The following is a 20,790-nucleotide window of genomic DNA, read 5'->3' as shown; positions in this document are numbered from 1 at the left end:
ATCAATGGTCAATATGAAGGCAGAATGATTCGGAAAATTAAAAACAGACTAAGAGTGCCCATAATGTTTCATGAGAAACAGTTTTCAGCGGACGACGGGGCAAGAACGAGATAATAACACAAAAGATAAAAAGAGATTTAAATTACAAAATATTCAAAAGAAACCAATATGGCAATTCACACATTTAAAAGACAGAAAGGGTAACAAAAAAGATGGTGTTTACACAAGCATTTCCATTTTAGTTATGGCTGGTTTTGGTTTTGGCTTTATAAATATTTCTTTTTTATAACTTTGATTTTCTTTTTGTGGGAATAAAAACATTCAGGCTTGGTATTTTTCATCCAGTTTTCTTTTCTTATTTGCAGCCATATGTGAACTGCACTTTTCTTCTTCCATGGATTTTCAACATGACTAAATATCTGAGCCTTGGCCAGCTAACTCAAGGATATTCACATTGTTGAGAAGCCATTCCAATTTTTACTTCTACTGAAAAACTGTTTGGGTTGTTTGGTATACTATTTCAATATTTCTTGAGCTTCTATAAAAGCTAAACTCCCCCCATGGGTCAAATAAAGTTTGTTCGTATACACTAAATTTAGAGATTCTTTAAGGACAAAGAATCGTCAGCCAATAAATAAGAAAAAAAATTCCTAGGATGATAGAAATATCAAACTTAAGAAAAAGAACAAGACTTTGGTAATAATGAAAAGAAAGACACGCTTCAAACACCAAATTAGTTGCACAAACACAAATCTCAAGTCAAAGTGACACACCTTGCTCTAGCACTTCCCTTCACGTTACTTGAAGACCATTGCTAGAAACTGCTTAGCAGTGGGATATCATCAAGACGCAGAGCTTCCACCCAAGCCCAGGAATGACCTGAAGATTGTTTTGTCAATATTTTTGTAAGTCCCTGATTTAGGGTCAAGTGCCACAGGCTTTAGAACTAGAAAGCCTTCAATAAACAGTTACTCTGTAATAGCGTATACATTTGTGAACTGTAAAGGAGGTGGCTGTCCCCTGGAAAGCCTAATCCATGTCAGCCATAGAACTCTGTAGTTTGGTCAAAGTGGCAAATGGATTCTTGATCACTTCTCAATGGTCTTTTATTTGCTGTTTATTATTATTAGGAAGCTCCAAGAAGCATGTGGGTGGTTCAGTTGCTAATAAATGATTAATTAATGGTTTTCAATAACCCTAGAAAAATATACAATTGTGCCATATCTATGTATCCGCAAAAACATTTCAGATAGTAGCTTACCTTTTTTCTTCCTAGTGCCCGACAACTTTTTTAATGAGGAATATCAGAGAAATTGATTAAGGTTTGATATGTATCCTGTAACCTTTTTCATGTAAATATGCATGATCAAACTGCCTTACCTTAACCTGTTTTGTCTCGGTTTGTTTTGTTTCATTTCTTTCTGTCTCGTTATTAGATGCAACTGAGAAGGCAAATTTCATGTTTTCTTTCTTTTTCTTTAATAAAGCAGCCTTGAACCTACCTATTATGGGTGAATTTCATCTTTGACATGCATCATCTACTATTGTAAATTGTACTGTAAATTTCTTCCGATATACCACTCAACTCATTAAAAGGCGACTAGAGTGGTTTCTGAGTAACCAGTGTGATGGACGGCTGGGTCCCATGCCCAGCTGGGACGCCCCTGCTGCATAGGTTCCTGGGGAGCAACCATGGACAGCTCAATACCTACCCCCGGATGCTTGGTCACAGCCTCTCGGGCCGACGGTGATTCCCCAGCCTCCCGCCTGGCTCCATGGCCGCTAAGGGGTGCTGCATGGACTCAACAGCCCGGCTGGATGAATCTTCAACCTCACCCGGAAGTGCAATTGGGACCAGGTGGTCAAGCACCTGGAACACTTCCGGGTGGGCTATAAAAGGGGCCAGCCACCACCACTCCGGAGCCAGAGTCGGGAGGAGGAGGACTAAGCTTGAGGTGGAGTGGTGGTAAACGAGAAAAAAAAGAGTGTTTGGTGACACGGGGAAGACGCTGTAAAGCCTCTGTTTATTTTGTACATGCCTCTGCCTCAGTCTGTGCCGGGTCGGGCGCTATATAGCGTCCAGATTACACCAGTAAAGTAGATACTCCTGAGTAAAATTTTAAATTTTAAATAGAAGCTGTCACGCATGCATTTAGAAGGAAAAAAAGATGTTGCAAGCCTAACGATCAGAATTTTCAAACCACTTTTTGATTCTAAACTAAGTTGAATGTGTGTGTGATAATGGAACAAAATAAAACAAAAACCTATTTCAGTTTGAATTTGCAACATAACAAAATGTGAAAAAAATAAAGCGTGCCGAAAAAATGCAGGTTGTTGTATTCATTGTCTTTTTATCTTCTGCTGATATCGTATTACTGTCTCTAGTTCGAGGGAGACATGTAAGTAATAATTTCTTTGTATCATGTGCATAAGACAATAAACTTGAACTGCCATGACTGTGCTGTGATTTGGTCTATCCACCGATCCATTTCCTGAAATTACTCACAAAAGAATCAAAGTCGCGTCTTCACAGCTTTAACACAGTATGACTGTTGTGCCACTTTATTAGGGCTAGGATGTATTAAAATATTACACATTCATCATGATCAGCTCCACTCTATTAGCAAATTAGTCAAATAAAATAAACTTTAGCTTTCATGCATGTTATTTTACTGATGTGCATGACCATTTAGAATTTATTTCAAATTTGCATGCAATACGACTAGATATTAGAATCAGTAAATCTACCTACATTTTAAGTGCCTGTCACCGTATTTGTAAAAAGTGATGCAGTTCAGTTTTCGTAGTTATAACTAGGCTATCAGAAACTTCTGTCCAACGAGCCTGACATAGGTATTTAGTGTTGGATCACTAGCGGAAAAGTGATCACAGTTATGTTTAAATTAGGAAGTATGTGTGATACTCATTTAATACAGGCGAGTGTAACAAAGAAATATAAGAAATTTGATAAACGAGAATAGACCATTAAGTCCATCAAGCCCGTTTGTTTAGCCAGTGGCTACGCTGTTGTAAACAAGTCTTCTTCTACTACAGTACCTGACAAAAGTTTTAGAACACCTCAGTTTATCTTCAAAGTGAATCAGTCGAAATGCAATGATTAGCCCAAAATGATGAAAAGGTAAACTGCCAGGGGTTTAAATTTAACCTCTAATTACGCAAAAACTAGAAAAAAAGGAAATATCTGAACATTACAAAAAGGCCTTCTACAGAAGTTCTGCAGCAATTAAAATAAATGAGGACAAATATGTTTTTGCTCTTTGCTTTCATATCAATGTTATTTAACATGTAAGTGAACAGTTTCTACCGGGCTACCACAAGCAGTCTGCTTACTTCTGCCCCAAACACATGAATATATATTATATATATTACATATTATATATTATATATATATGTTTTTTTTTTTTTTTTTAAATACCACATTTATTTTGTTTAACAAAAAGAAAAAAGGTCACTAGTAGCTCTTCCCACATATTGTTCTCTTAAAATAACAATATCATTAGTCCTCATTTCCTTAACATTTGGCGTTTTAAATCTCTAAAGGCTGCAAATACAATTGATATATTCCGCTTTTATGCTGCAGGCAACAACAGCATTCCATCTTCAATGGTACTTTGACAACTATCTTCCAGCTAATCTACATGATCTTGTAATTGGTTTTATTCTAAACCCTGAACTGGAACAGTGAAGAGTTTTCCGATAAGCCTATAAGTTTAAACCAAAACTACTAAGGCAAGTGATAAAGAGACCACTACTACAGCAATTAGCTAAACAAGGATGTAAGGAAGATGTATAAGAACAAACATATCAGTAAGATCTGCAAACCACTCAGAACAGAAAGGGACTCATTTTATTTTTTAATTATGGATTTTTTTTTTTTAGTTTTGCCCATAAATAAAATCTACAATTATAACGATGTGTTGACTCAACTCACCCCAGGTACAAAGGTAAAGATATTATATTTCTGGTTTTTAATTGCATTCCTTGGATACTTCTCTTCACATTTCTCAGGGCAACCCAACCAGACTGTCCGTGCTTTGAGCTCTTTCTTCCTACGACACGTGTTTGCCAGCCAGTCACAGCAACTGTTATGAGAGGGGGAAAGAGACTTGGTTTAGACAAACTTTACTGTGGACTGTAGCTAACAATAAGCAGGAGGAATGTCTAGTCACTGCAACCATAGTGAAAGAAATTGCATATATAGTTTCTTTGCATATTCTGATCCCAAAGTGGCATTTTCATAACCTTTATTCACTAGAACAAACAAATAAGTCTGAAGTTGTTTTCCTGCCATTTACTTTTTAAACAGCTGAAAATACAGAAAAAAAAATCAGTTGGTACAGTACATAAAATCACGTAAAAATGTACAACCTCACAATAATAATCTCCAAGCAGTGGCTCTTGGATGATTTTTCATCTTCCAAAATGAAGAGTCTGAGAACACAGATTCAGTAGCCTCTGCTTCCCTCCTTGCCAGATAAAATTAATTTTGATTGACCATACTTAAAATTACTCAAATAATTTAATTTGCTATTAGCCAATTGAGACAATAAAGCATAAGGTTTGTCAATTACTGCCGACACCTGGAAATCAGACGTTTCCATGTGCCTATATTTTGATTGGGTGAGACAGTGCTACACTTTGTAAATCTGAACTCCTATTCCTAAGACTGCCGTCTGGATTACAGGCTAGGCTGCCACTTGTAAAAGCATGCAGGCTCATCCTTTGCATTTAAAACTGTCTGGCATGAAAGCTGGTTTCTTGTGATATAAAAATGTACTGAGAAGAAATCTACTTAATGTAAAGAATGTGTAAAGAGAAGGTTTTAGTGTCTGTGATGAAACTTGCATTCTACTTGGAATTTTGCACTGTCCCATGCGTCCAGGTTACTCTTCAGCTTTCTGTATTCTTACAGTAAGTGCCTTATAATTTATGAGATGTGTGTATTGCTAAAGTATTCAAGGTCTATTTACTAGATTGATTAAACATTAAGTTTGTAAATGTATCCAAAATAAGCTGTATACAGTAATCCCTCGCTATATCGCGCTTCGACTTTCGCGGATTCACTCTATCACGGATTTTATATGAAAGCATAACTAAATATATAACGTGGATTTTTCGCTGCTTCGCGGGTTCTGCAGACAATGTGTCTTTTTACTTCCTGTACATGCTTCCTCAGTTGGTTTGCCCAGTTGATTTCATACAAGGGACGCTATTGGCGGATGACTGAGAAGCTAACCAATCAGAGCACGCAGTTAAGTTCCTGCGTGCGGAATGCAGTGTTAACCAGGAAGTCTCGTCTCGCTCATTCAGCATCAACGTGTTTCTCTGTGTAAAGAGTTGTGCTCTTTTGTGTTTATCTTTGTGTGTAGTCAAGCCCTTCATTATGGCTCCAAAACGATCTGCTACTGCTTCAGGGGCCGTACCCAAGCGCAAACGGAAGATGTTAATGATTGCCGAAAAGGTAAATGTTTTGGATTTGTTGAAGGCTACGATTCTTTTTATTTAAAAAGTAGGAAAGGAATATAAGATTTACGGCCGCAGTGTCCTTTTAACCAGGGTGCAAAACGAGTCGTAAGTGGATGTAATAAGGCAGTAGTCTGGATGGAATCTGCTTTAGGGATTTGGATTGAAGACTGCCAGAAGAAGAACAACGGCAGTGCTACACAATCGCCTGAAGTGGCTACTTTAAGGGCTGTAACGCTCTCCTTTGTTGTGCAGTAAAATTAAACTCATTGTTATCGGACAAGTCATCGTGTCATTGTTGGTGAGTAACCATAATTAATTTTCTACTTACAGTACTTAGTACATGTACGTACGTTTAGTGTCACTGTACACACATTTACTGTATACTATTTTTCTTGCATTGTACGTATTTATTGCTGATGGCCTGTCTATCGTAATGGCTGTAACATGTGATATCGGAGACACTCGATATCTTTAAAATAATATTTAGGTTTTACTGTATATAAACAGTGTGTTTATATATATATAATTTCAATGAATCTTACCTAATATCTAAGAGAATACAAAGGGATTATGCTGTATAACTCTGCGGGGAATATTTATAAACAGTGTGGGAGAGTTTATAAGGGCTTAAAATATATAAAAATAACCATACAAACATATGGTTTCTACTTCGCGGATTTTCACCTATCGCGGGGGTCTGGAACGCAACCCCCGCGATCGAGGAGGGATTACTGTATAGCATTACGCATGCTATAAAATCAAAGTGCCTTATCTTTAGTGACAGTTCAGACAACTCTTGGTTCTGAATGTTCTACAGCTGGGGTTCTCAAACTCGGTCCTGTGGCTGCAGGGTTTTGTTCCAACCAGCCTCTGTTTTTAAATGGACTCCTGGGCTAATTAAGTGAACTGTTTATTTCCAGATTCTCTGTTTTGGGAACAATATAGAAATTAGAAAACTAAATCAAAAATATTAAAATGTACTAGGCAGTTATATGGGAATAATGTATTTGTTTTCTTTGTAACAATATTTTCATTTTATCTATCTATCTATCTATCTAATCCATTATTTACTAATTTGTGGGTCTAATGCTAAAGTAGTTGCAGCCTTTCATGATTCAGTGCTGTTTGCCCGGGTGTCTGCTCTGCTCTGCTCGTTTTTAATTGTCGTTATTAAGAAACAATGAAGGGAGCAAACTGCACAGAGAAAGGATAAAATATAATGAAAAGAGTGTTAAGTATTTAAATCCAAAGCAAAAACTGAAATATTTAAGTTTCTTATAAATGTAAAAATCATGCTGCTGTGCTTTTATGAATGTAGAATAAGAGAATAGAAAAATACCAGCTAATTTAATGAGATGAGTGTTATCAGGAGTTGTCCATGATAAGGAATTTGGTTGGAATAAAAACCTGAAGCCACAATGGGCCCCTGGACCGACTTTAAGAACCCCTGATCTACAGTATGTGTACACATCTATTTAAGCAGCACATGTATATTCTCTCTGGAAACTAAGAATATTAATAATAATAATTCTTTGCATTTAAATAGCGCTTTTCTCACTACTCAAAGCGCTCAGCAATTACAGGTTAAGGGCCTTGCTCAAGGGCCCAACAGAGCAGAGTCCCTTTTTTGGCATTTATGGGATTTGAACCGGCAACCTTCCGATTGCCGGTGCAGATCCATAGCTTCAGAGCCATCACTCCGCCATGAAAGAGATTCTTTATTTGCTAAAACCTCTGGGCTCAATAATTCATGATTTGTAAACTGACACACACTATCTATACAGTATATACACTAGGCTGACCCGCCTTTTAAGTTGACCACTTCTTAAGGCAATTCAACATGTAGATCAATTTGATATTTTATACAAACTCTTCAATTTGGTTATATTGCATTTGAGCGGTATTACTTTAATACTCGTAGTTTCTGTTATTTTTGTGATGAAATTTAAACTTTTTTTCTATATTCAGGTCGCCCTTTTGAACCCCCCTGATATTTACTACGCGGTGAGGCATTTGTACTCCATCAATATGAATTATTTCCAGAGACATAATTTTGTCTATTTTTCCAGCGCATCTTGCGCAAAAGCAAGGGAACGATGGGAGCAGCAGAACTCTGCTCACATCATGTTGCTTCGTACCGCAAGCTGCAAGTAGTAAGTCTGTGATAAGCGGAATACCGCTACGCTTTCCACTCACGGGACGGAAGGACAATCCCGACCGCTTTTATATAGTAAGAAAGAAGAAGAAGATATCGCATAGTCTGGAGTAGAAAATCATCTTTTACCTGGAAAAAACGAAACAACAAATCCCATCGTGCATTGCAAAATGGACGGGCCGTGTGTGAAACTCCGCGCCTGCATAGCACTCATGGGACGGAAGGACACCCGACCGCTTTTATATAGAAGGATTATTATAGTGACTGACTAGAAAACACAAAGCAAAACTAAAACACTTACATTGACACTCTCTCTAAATAAGGACCTAACATGAAGAAAGCTAAAATTTGTCTGATCAGACAGATCCATAAGTGTGAATTTAACTTTTACAGTGGCTCAATAAATACAAAAATATTATTAAAAACAACGACCCTCTTCCAACAGATGAATGAATTATGAACAATTAAGAGAAAAAAAAACGAATTCTGACTTGAAGAAAAAAATCAGTTGGTACAGTACATAGAATCAAGTAAAAATGAACAGCCTTACAATAATAATCTCCAAGCTGTTCTTGGAAGATGTTTCATCTTCCATAATGAAGCGTCTGAGAACACAGAACCTTCTTACCTTCAAGATTTGATTCACTTACAAACTTCCAATCAGATCCTCAGATCATTTCGCAGCATGCAGCTTCAGACTCCCCTTACTAAGCTCCGTACTATGGGGGGTCGAGCTTTTTGCTCTGCTGCCCCACAGCTCTGGAATCAGCTCCCTGTTGAACTGAGAACTACACAATATTTGGACACTTTTAAAGCAAATTTGAAGACTTTTTTATTTAGGAAAGCATATAACTGCTGAGATTGTAAATTTAATCTAGTCTTTTAAACTTTTCAACTTTGTGGCTATTGCTCTTGTTGTAGCACTTTGAGATTTTGTCAATGAAAAGCGCGTTATAAATAAAATCTATTATTATTATTATTATTATTATTAATCAGTAGCCTCTGGTTCCTTCCTTGTCAGATGAAATTAATTATGTCTGATCATACTTAAAATTGCTCAAATAATTTAATTTACTTTTAGCCAATTGAGACAATAAAGCATAAAGTTTGTCAATTACTGCCGACACCTGGAAATCAGACATTTCCATGTGCCTATATTTTGATTGGGTGAGACAGTGCTACACTTTGTAAATCTGAACTCCTATTCCTACGACTGCTGTTTTGATTTCAAGCTAGGCTGCCACTTATAAAAGCACACACTATCTAGATCTACATTATTATAGTGACTGACTAGAAAACACAAAGCAAAACTAAAAGGACCTAACATGAAGAAAGCTAAAATTCGTCTGATCGGACAGATTGTACTCAAGCATAAATTTAACTTTTATGGTGGCTCAAAAAATACAAAAATATTATTAAAAACAATGACCCTCTTCAAACACATGAATGAATTATAAAAAAGTAAGAAAGAAACTTGAGGAAAGATAAAACAGAATTCACAGTGAGACATTATAAAGGTGTACAACAGTATGCATGGTGGAGCTCCATTGAGCATTTCTTGACAATTTTGCCGAGTAATTTGTGGGCTAATCAAAAAATAGTGTGTCAGCGAAAGGATGTGCATGATTGCTCATAATGGCTAACAGTTCTGCCTTCATTCAATTGCTCCACTAGTGGGACAGGCCAGTACTTGCAATGTAGAAAATCTAGGAAAAGCTTGGGTTGCAGTTGGAAGAGGTGTCAGTGAGTCCATCAGGGAAAGGTTACCCTGTGGTCTATAGGGGGGGAACACAATGCTGCAGTGCTTTAAAAAACTTCAGCTGAGGCTTAAAACCGAGGTCATGACTGCCTGTGGTTATAAAAGTTTACTGGGAATCTTTCCAAAAAAAAAAAAAAAAAAAAAGAGTAGAGTGTCTTCCAATATTGTGGCTAAATTGCCCACCACAGCCTGGTCTTTTGGACTCTCCTATCCCTTATTGACTCTCTCTTTCTCGTCGCCTCACTATCTTATTGCTCATGTGTGATGAGCACACAGGAACAAGACTGGCTGCCGTCGCATCATCCAGGTGGAAGCTACACATTGTGGGTGGTTGAAGTCAGTCCCCACTGTGCTTTGAGTAGGTTATAAAAGTGCTATATAATTGTAATTAATTAAATTCATTAATTAATTAACTATACCTCAAGAACATTGACAGTGTATCCCATAACCGAGCCTGCTTTTTTCAGTTTACTTGTTGATTTGGTGGGCTTCTCTTGAAGTTATGTTATAGTTCCAGCACACTAAAGCCCCAAACAATCTCACTGGTCATCTGAGAGTTGTAGAACACGTGATGGCTGTCACTATTCCTATTAAAGCAATGTGGCCACCTAAGGAAAAACAGAGTCGGCTCTGCCCTTTTCTTCCATAGTTTCTCTGCGTTACAAGGCCAGTCCAGCTCGTCGTTGATGTGAACCCCACCCACCCCCAATAAAGTACTTGTAGTAGTGCATCACTCCCAAAGTGACTGGGTTTAGAGGCTCAATAATCAGTTCATTGGTTGCAATGATGTAATAAATTGAAAATACGTAAGTAGAATACAAAAATTGGCCATCACAAAACCATTAATTATGTGGAATGGATACTAATAAGCCAGCCTTGTCAGCAAAGCTGCATCAGAAAAAATGAGTTAAGCTGTGTGGGACACACACGCACACACAATCAAGATAATGCAAACACACTTCTGTCTGATATTTTCAGTTAGTTTTGACAACTAACATCACAATAATATATTCTTATCCTGGTGACAAAGGCTATAAACATGTGGTGTATGTGCTCTAGCCACTCCTGATTTATAGTAAAACAGCTAACTGACTGCTATGAAAATGAAAAAATAAAATAGGCAGCCTAGCACATGCATTATTTTTGGGCCTAATTTCTGAGGTTGATGCTAGTTCACTACAATATATAAAGGATGAGGGGAAAATGTGAGGAAGAAACATAAGCAAAAAGGGACAAGCACTCTCCGCACATTGACTCACTTGCAATATTTACATGCTGCTGGGAGAAAGCTTGCAGCTTTTCCAGCATGAACTCTGTCAATCACCATAAGTTTAATTAAAACGCTGAAAATAAAATTCAGGGTTGCCTTTTACGCATTCAGTTTGCTGTCAATGCTCATCCCACCGCTACCGCTGCTGTAATCGGAGACAGTCAGGTCCTTTAGTGACAACAAAATACTAAAAGGAAATAAAACACAAACCTCTTCAATGCAAATATGAACAATATTCAAGCTGAAATAATCAAAACGCTTTCTACATGGCTAGAGAAGGTTCAGCTAAGATGAGAAAGAGGGAGAGATTGAGGTTGGGAGCAGGCACTGATACAGCGTGTTGCCGCACCCACCACACAACAAACTAGCAGGAGACAGAGACAAATACTTCTGGAATTGTAAATTTATTAAACTACTTTAAGAGTTGTTATTAGCTTTCAAACCTTTTAAATACATCTTGGAATCTGAGTCACATTTACTATGTCAGGAAAGCAATACACAAAATAGAGAATATTTCAGTAACCTATGCTGATACATAAGCCATAATATTCCTATAATTGACACTGTAATTCAATTATCAGATGCGTCAAATTGTGAAATATAAAATTTTCAGAATTTGACGCATTTCGTAAGAATTTCCTCCGGGTCCAGAATTAAAAACCATAACATCAAAGTGATTAACGTCTCTAAATGGTTATCTAGAGCTGTGCTAGTGTGCGCTGTAGAATATATTTTATTTGTTTTGGTGGGTTTGCACGTTACAACTGTTGCAGTTCCTCTTGAGTCAGAGCTCAAGTGAGCGACGGATGGATACTTTATTAATCCCGAGGGAAGAGCCAAGCAAAATGACACCTTTTATTGGCTAACTAAAAGGATTACAATATGCAAGCTTTCGAGGTAACTCAGGCCCCTTCTTCAGGCAAGATGTCATACAGAAACTGAAGTTTCCTGTGTTTATATCCACACACTAGGACAAGAAACAACAATGGTAAATCTTTAAAGGAAAAATCTTAAATGTAAAAAATTAATAGGTTCACTCAGGCTAAGATTAATTTAACAAGAGAGAGAAGAACAATGTATGGTCAAGAGATTCCATACAGCTATTGTAATCTTTTTAGTTAGCCAATAAAAGGTGTCATTTTGCTTGGCTCTTCTCTACATTCATAATGGCTAACACGGTACAACACCCTAGTACTATTAATCCCAAGGGGAAATTCACATACTCCAGCAGCAGCATACGGATAAAAAAACAATATTAATTAAAGAGTGATAAAAATGCAGGCAAAACAGACAGTAACTTGGTATAATAATAATTTAAATTTTTATATTTTTTATAATAATATTTTTGTTTGTTTAAAAATAATTTAGAATAAGCAGATATTTAAAAAATATTTATTCAACAGACTATATAAAATGTAAACAGTATAACGTGTGGAACAATTCATAAAAACTAACAAAATGCAAAAGCATTTTCACAACTATGCATGGTAATAAGCCTTTAGATTATATACTGTATACTGCAAAGCAAGTTGTCAAAATTCTAGCACAATTGACAAATTGTCCTTGACAACCACTGAACATTTGAAATAATAATAAAAAAAAAACTACAGTAAATCAATAGTTGTGATTTTATTTCTGAAAATTGTCTATTTTTAACTTTGGCCTAAGCTATTTTAAAGCTACGTAGCATTTGTTAAACGATGCTGGAGATTAATATATTATTAATAAGTTGATAGTTGTTTGCCGGTTTTGATTTTTTTCATATTAACTTTTCAATTTTTAATTACCATTGAATCTTTTACAATAATTCTGTAATTTTGGCTTGTTAGCCAAACACATGAAGAAAAAAAACATAATCAGGGCTAGGAGGTGGGCATCAGTATGCAGGAAGCTAGACAATGGCAGCTGTTCTTACAATTAAACCAAAAATATTTTCTGTAGTAAACTGTGAATAAACCCTAGAAATACAATTAAATATTCTAAGGATGTAAGCAAAAAAATAAATCTGAGAATTCCAAGCACATGACTCTTCTTATCATTTCACTAATAAAATTTTACCATGAGACAACTTCAACCAGAACCAAATTTGAATGAATAACAATAAAATAGTTCCGTAACACATTAATCTTTTACTATTTCTTCTTTTTCACCCTTTCTTTCTCTTTTTAATCCAATCGACTGTCCAAATCACTAATTAAATTCTATCTTGGTGCTGTTAATTAGACTAGCTTTATTAAAAAAAAAAAAAAAGATTTTTTAAGCATTTAACATTTCAAATGAACTCAAAGGTTACCAGAACAGCAGGAATACCATAGTTAAGAGGTACAGAACCTGGGCTTTTGTACGTTTTAAGTGTCAGACACTTTTTAAGAGTGTTAAATAGGCATACTTTTTTGTACAAAATATACTGTAATAATTGTACTCTACAGGTAGCTTTAGTAATGAGGCCAAGTGCAGCTCAGTAGCTGTGTCATTCTTCAAAGATCAGCATTTTCCCATGCTTCTGCATAACTAATGTGCTACAGATTAATTGAAAGTATTTAGACCATCTCAGAGCCGAGATTAATCCAAGCATTTGATATCCCCTGCACTTCATATGGAAATGCCATTCAGTGGCACTATTTTCATAGAGACAAAGTGTTTTTGATACGTTGAGGAATGAAAATCTCAAGAGAAAGAAATCAATCCAGCCAAAAGAACCTTGGAATATTGATCTGTCTGCATTATGTATTGCGACTTTTCCCAAAGCCTAATGGAATTTTCAGAGTTTTCCTTGGTGAGCAAAAGATTAGAAGTTTATGATGAGAAAAAAAAAAATAGAGATATATAGATAAATATATGTATAAACAATAAGTACTTTAAAAGATGGAATGTCATAGATTACAACATAAGAAGAACAAAAAAATGCACAAGTGTCTATTTTACAACCTGGTGCTTTTTACCACCTCTGTATTTTTAAAACCATCCTATTTTAAACATTCAAAATTAATAATTCAATTTTTATTCACTTACATATTTTTACTGTTATGAAAAGTTTTACTCCGTGGATCTAGCAGATTTGTTTCGAACCTAGTGTTGTTAAGCTTGACCAGCATGTATGGAATGTTATCTGATTTTAATAAAATTAATAAAATGTTAGAAAAAAAAAAATACGCAAAATGAAGCCAATTACGACTTAAAACAGATACTCATTGAAAAAAAAAAAGAAATAGTAACAACTCAACAACTGTTCAAATCAGTGAAAGGGAAACCAAATCCGTAACAAAATTATTCACGTCAGGTATCTGTATGACAGTTTTGGAAAAGAAGCTCTTAAGGTAAAATTACATAAATGCCCTAATGGAGAGAATGTAACGAAAAATAAAAAAAAACATTCAATTTGAAAAGAAAACATTATCATAGTACAACATAAAATGCTGATTAATGTTTCCATTAGTAAGAGTGACTGCAGTGACCATTTATATATTTTCATGAAGATGCCAATTTACTCAATGAAGTGTGTCACATATGACCTCCGGTACAGTTTAAAAAATTTAGTAACACAAACAAAATGAACTTATTAGTATCCAGCCACACTTAGGATTCAATTATTCCAATTCTGGGCTGGGGAGAGCTGGAAGTTATTCTTACAATGTTTGAAAACAAGACAGGAGCCATCCCTAAGCAGGTTTTTAGAGTAGCTAATCAACCAATTCCGTGCATCTTTCTGAGGTGACTGTATCGGTTTCTGTAGTCAAAAACAATGCAATGTTCATTTCAGTACAAACAAAGGATAAAGAGCAGATAAATTACAAATGTTCCAAAGATGAATTTTGCAAGATGAGATGGAGACACTCAGCAATGTTACTGTGTCACAGCGGTGATCCTGCCAACTACAATAAACAACCTTTTATTTCTTTTTCGGGTTGTGTGATTAAGTGTGTAATTTTAAATTTTCCACATTTTAAGAGGATTTCATCAAAGGAAAAACATCTTCTTTAAAGAGCTAGAAAAAAAAAATCTCATTTAAAAAGCTGATAAAGAAGTTCTGCTATCACAGTTATCACAAACAACAAATCAACTATGACTTTCAAAAATTGAAACGGGGTTCCATTTTTCTTAGAACTGTCATTGCTGTCCACCGCTGGGAACATTACAGCATCTCAGAGTATAAATAGTTGTCCAATAAGATACAGATCTTGACACCCTGCTCTTCAATGAATAAACTTATGAAGCACTTCACAAAGCAACGCAAGAAAGCAACTTCAAGCAGTAATCATCCTTTAAAAATAGCCAAGTCATTGCTGACTAGCACCAAAGAAGAGCAAAAGTGCTGTTTTTCATTTCTTGTAGGCTGGCGGTAAAGTATAAATGACGCTGAAATTACCAGAATAGGTTCAGGGCACCACATTGACATTACAACATTCACTTTTCAAATCTCAGCTCATTATGTTTTAGACTTGGAACAACCACAGTAGTGACGCTGGACCTCAACATCAGAGCATACACATGTACAATGCCGAGTTGTTTCCACTAAAGAGCATTTTTTCCTCATTGCTTTCTTAGCCGATTCAGAACCCTCTGGCCACAAATATGAAGGCTAACACTTCTCAATTCATCTTTAACGAGAATGCCAAAATCATAATCCAAAGCAGTTATAGGGTCACTGAAGCTTTACTTTGTTGAAGGACAAACCTCACAATTGCTTGACATTAGTACAGACAGATGGAGTGGTGACTCTGAGGCTAGGGATCTGCACCGGCCCGTAAATGCCAGAAGTGATTGCACTCCTTTGGGCCCTTAAGCAAGGCCCTTAATCTGCAATTGCTCCATACATGACCATCATCATCATCAAGTCCTTCCATGAGAACCCTAAATACTAAAAGGACTGTTTCATTTATGTTAGGTAGAATGCCCAGAGGGGACTGGGTGATCTCGTGGCCTGGAACCCCTGCAGATTTTATTTTTTCTCTCCAGCCATCTGGAGTTTTTTTTTGTTTTTTCCGTCCTCTCTGGCCATTGGACCTTACTCTTACTCTATATTAATTAGTATTGTCTTATTCTAATTCTTATTTTGTCTTTTATTTCTCTTTTCTTCATCATGTAAAGCACTTTGAGCTACATTATTTGTATGAAAATGTGCTATATAAATCAATGTTGTTGTTGTTGTCCCGGGTATAACGTTAATCTGCATCTGGCCCTGCAAGCAGGTCTTACAACTTCGAGTTGGTGGCATGATTGGCACTTCAGCCACCGTAATAAAACTCACACTGTTCCAGTGTGGTGCTGAGGTGTCACCCGTTGCACAGCTGCAGTCGGGTCCCAATCCAGGTGGTTTGTCACGTGGTGGGTGCGTCAACGCACTGTAAAATCAGCACATGCTCCCAAGCTCATAGTTAAGACGTAACTATATGCAACTAGTGAAACGTGTTGACCCACGGCCCTAAAATAAGAAACAACTTCAAGCTAAGGAGCTGTTTATACTCTTACATTTTCTAAACAGTTACTTCTCTCCATTGCTTTTATAAGTGATAGTGAGTGCTGTGGTGAGCCCACCCAAACAATGGACCACATTCTCCATGAATGTTCCCGAGGCCCTACATGTACCAATGAAGATCTTAAGGATGCTAATGACGCCTCTCTTACCTGGATAGGCAGTGGCATGATAAGATACGATGATAAGTGATAATGTATTTTATTACCTCTGGTGGCTTATCTACAACAAACAGAACTTTTCCATTTTGGCAACACATTCCTTTGTTTTCAACATGGAAAAAAAAATTGACAGCTTGACGTTGATCACACAGCTGGCTCGACTTTTCCAATTAGTGGTCTTCAAAGAAACGTCAATATAAGGAAGTAAAAGCAATGATTTCTTATGGTCAGAAGCTTCGAATAATAGAATATCTTCTTGATTGTTGCTGTGCATTCCTGTGTCTTTGCTATTCCTTTCATTCTGTATCCTGGACTTTGTCATCCATGCATGCCTATGCACCAGTGTGTCTGTCTGCCCCTCAGCTGGCCTTTACTCTGGAGTACTCTTTGCTAGTCAATGTGGTTCAGCATCTTGTCTTCTTACAAGAGGGACACAACAAAATATAAACTGTAAACTCTGCGTGTTTGTCACTGTGAATTTTTCTTTCTTTAATGTTACAACATTGTGCATCACTCACTTGATGGCTCAGTAAATGGCATTGCTCTTATTCTTCTTCTTCCTATTATGATGTTTCTCATTGTGTAATCAGCCTCTGTGAGTTGCTTGATGCTCAGCAGATGCTGCTGCTCTTTTTTATTCCTCCAAGTTATTTTATTTTCCCCAATGACTTTGCCATTATTAATCCAAGATTACAGGTCAATTTGCCAAGGATGTCGCAACCTGATATTTTCTTAATTTCCCGAATGTATCTGGTCATAAGCTTTTGATTAAGACCAAGATCAAAACTCTTATTTCATTGGTTCACAAGTGATTGCATCACAAACCTTAGCATTTTAATTACAGATAAGATTATGGAACTATTGAATAGAATACACACTTGAAACAGTAAATGACTTCTAACAACAGTAAAAATAAGCATATGCATTATGTAATGGCTGTGGTGGGCTCTCGCCCTGCCCGGGGTTGGTTTCCCTCCTTGCGCCGTGTTGGCTGGGATTGGCACCAGCAGACCCCCCGTGACCCTGTAGTTACGATAAAGCGGGTTGGATAATGGATGGATTATGTAATGGATAATACACATTAAACAAAAAACACAGCTGTATCCAGCTTTTATTACTTCATTTGTCTATTTGATTATTTTCCATTGAAGGAGTCAGAGACTATTTCTGTAGCATCTGGTAGAAAGAAGAAACCAACCTGGGATAATGACACCTGTCTATCAGAGTACAAACTCATGTAAACAGTCATTCACTCATATAATAGACATTTAGGTTTAGGTATGTTAAAATAATAAATCACTTTACCAGGACAAAAACAGGGAGAATGTGCAAATTACACACAGATGGTGGGAAGGCTGGGGATTAAAATTCAGTCCAAAGAGTCCAACACCTACAACTGCACTGCTGTTTAGCTTATAATATGCTAGAAAAAAAACAATGTTTAACTTGCTTTGCTTAACAGTAAAGCAGTACAAATTAAAAATAAATATATGGTGGGTTAACACTAGAACAAGAGATGATTTGGCGCAATCCGGTGTAAAGTTCCAACAAAGAAAACAGCATATAGATTTTAAAGTTAGGACAAAAGAAAATGAACAATCAAATCATGTTAAGTACAGAAAAGCCCACAATACACAATCTACTGTTGCAAACTGATACATCATACACTTATAAATAATAAAGAGTAAATGCAGAACATATTGAATAAAGGCAGGTGCAAATTATCTGATATGGACTTTCAACAGCACAACAAATAATTCAAACTAAAATTCCCTTCCTCACGAACAGCATTAATAGCAGACTGCTACTCACTGTGAGTCAGCTAGGATCTAATTTCAATTATACAAAGTCTTTTATAACAAATGTCACGCAAATGCGCTTGAAGACTTATAAAGCCCGTATAGGTTAAGGGTTAGATAGCCAGCAATGGAAGAATAAATTCCATTAAAAACCTACATGATAAATTTAATGTGAAGGGTACCCCAACTGACATGCATGTGCCATGGTAATCGGAGTACTAAGGGGGGGTACTAGTAAGATGAAGATCACAACAAGGGCTTTGATAAAAGACAAAAATGTACCCAGAAGGAAAAAGTGAGCAGCATAATGCTGGGACCCATTGATTTACAATTAGAGTATATTAGAAGACAATTTCCTGGGGGCACCATGTCAAAAGAGAGACATTGAAGACTAGCATGTGTGTCAGCCTAATTTTCTACAGCCAATACATGGAAGCATCAAAATCCAGTGAAGAGACACTTGCACTCTACTTTTTACAGCAGAGGGCAGGAAGACAAGGGTGGAGATTACATGCACTGCAAATGGAGTGTAGTTGGACTAGGGGCCAACATAAGGCACCCTGATAACGTTATTCAATTATTTTATAGGCCATTCTGTGTAAGTATGTACAGTTGTTGGACTCTTTAAGAAGGATGTATCCTTAGACAATGCTTTCAATGTAACTGTCAATATAGAATCTGTTCTACACTTACAGGTCCAAGTAAGTAGATGTTGACAAAATAAGGTCATAGTTAGAAGCAGATGAAAAGGGGTTCTGTACAGAGCTGCTAAGCTCACTCTTTGTGAACATCTCAGAAGGATCTCAGAATAGACTGTAGATGTTGGTCCTCCAGAAAAAGAAACCATTTGAGGTAGTTAGGGCATCTAATAAGCAGGCAACTCCTACAGAAAGTATACCAGACAATGTCAATTAGGAGGACACCTAGAAGCCAACAAAGGATGATCAATTACTTTAGGACAATTACCAAAAAAAAAAAAAAATAACCGACAGAGCTTCTTTACAGATAGACCATTTGAATCCGTAGGAAATTCACACATCATCTTTAAGTATCTAAGGTGGGATTTCAGTGGAGGAGGACACACTATTTTATGCTGTCCTACCTGCAGCCAGACCCTTCTCATTCTATGCAAGGCAGTAAAGTGCTTTTTCCCTCGAAAGCCTTAACAGGCACATTAGCGACATCTGCTGGATCAGATGGCAAAAAAAAAAAAGCAAAACTCTACATTTACCGTATATACTCGCGGATAAGTCGAGGGTTGATTTTAACGTATAATTTCCGGTATTTTATAATATCAGTCATATAAGTCGAATGTGGAAAACTCACGCTATTGGTCCAAGAGATTATGATATGCTAACGTCCACCTGAGAGAGTAACCATGGAGCACACTGCCTTTTTTTCTATGTGGGTGTGGCAATGTGCTGTATCGCCGTGTGCTCCTAACCTCCTTCTCCCTCTCCCTCTCCCTCTCCTTCACTCTCTCTCTCTCGCCTACGTGACCACACGGTAATACCCAAACTATTCTGAAGCGACATTGCACTGATTTGTGTTTTTTTTGTATCTCACACCCTCATACACCTTTACCGTAAGAGCATCCCTTATCTACGATGGAGCGTTCGATCAGAAGAAAATATGAAGCTGGTTTTAAATTAAAAGTTGTTGAAGTGGTGAAAGAAATTGGTAACTGTGACGCTGCCACAAACTTCGATGCATCTGAGAAACTGATGTGAGATTGGAGGAGGCAAGAAGAAAAAAGAAAAAAAAAATGTAAGTGTCGTATTTTTGAACGGGTGCATAAGTCAGGGTCTGATTTTATGATCGATTTTTCGGGTTTCAAGACCTGACTTGTATGTGATTATATACAGTAGTAATTGAGCAGGATACAGATTCACAAGATCGATCTTGAGACTTTAAAAATCGATATTGAATCGTTCAAGCAAAAAAATAACAATTAAATTGGAAAAATCACTATTTTTACCCAGGCCTACCGCGGATTCCTCAAATTTCCAAAGTGAGTGTGTGGAGTTTGCTTGTGCAATATTCACATTCGGGTTTCATCAGCTTCCCTGCTTTTCCTCTCATAGCCAGTCTTTTTATTTTTTATTCTTTAATTTTAATCTCACTTCTGAGTTGTGTGCATTTTCACTCTTCAGATTTCCATTATAATTTCCATTACATGATGGTTCCCTACACAAAAAACCCTAACATGCCAATTCCTGTGAACACAAAAAAGTGTCCTTCGGACATGAAGGACGCTGCCAGAAAAGAAAGGAGGACGGGATGTTTTCTGATATTGGATCCTCTTCCACACTACGTTTAAAGGCCTTTGTTTCACACCTCGTCTGCTGTTGCACAGACACCACTGCAAACCACTAGAGGAAGACTTTTGAATTATAAGTAAAGACTAATTCAAGAATACAACTTTCTGCCGCACATGTCAGTCACAATTAATAAAACAGAAAGCTTATCCTGCCATTGCTTCTATGAGAATTCATATTTGTATACTTAAACTTCATGTTAATACTCATAAGCACTATACAAGGACGCTACTCTTCTACTCGTTTATCTGTTTCTTTTTTAAATCATATATATTTGTTTTTTCTTTATTTTCTTACTCTTTAATATTACTGATGAATCTTATTTGTTTTTCTTTTCTGGTAACTTTCTCTTTGACATCTTATAAAGG

At 36.7% G+C, this 20,790-nt stretch overlaps 1 protein-coding gene across 2 annotated transcripts in view; it reads right to left on the bottom strand.

The window, feature by feature from the left end:
* The window catches only part of atp9b (ATPase phospholipid transporting 9B), a 329,584-nt gene that overhangs the window by 250,138 nt on the left and 58,656 nt on the right, over positions 1–20,790 (bottom strand). For both annotated transcript variants that reach the window (XM_039737704.1, XM_039737705.1), the window contains exon 3: positions 3,953–4,103. In XM_039737704.1, the coding sequence (XP_039593638.1) occupies positions 3,953–4,103 (151 nt within the window). The remainder of the gene's footprint in view (positions 1–3,952; positions 4,104–20,790) is intronic.

Source organism: Polypterus senegalus, chromosome 15, assembly GCF_016835505.1.
Source record: "Polypterus senegalus isolate Bchr_013 chromosome 15, ASM1683550v1, whole genome shotgun sequence".
Classification (NCBI taxonomy): domain Eukaryota; kingdom Metazoa; phylum Chordata; class Cladistia; order Polypteriformes; family Polypteridae; genus Polypterus; species Polypterus senegalus.
The sequence above is the reverse complement of the archived record's forward strand: the minus strand, read 5'-3'. Positions and strand labels throughout refer to the sequence as shown.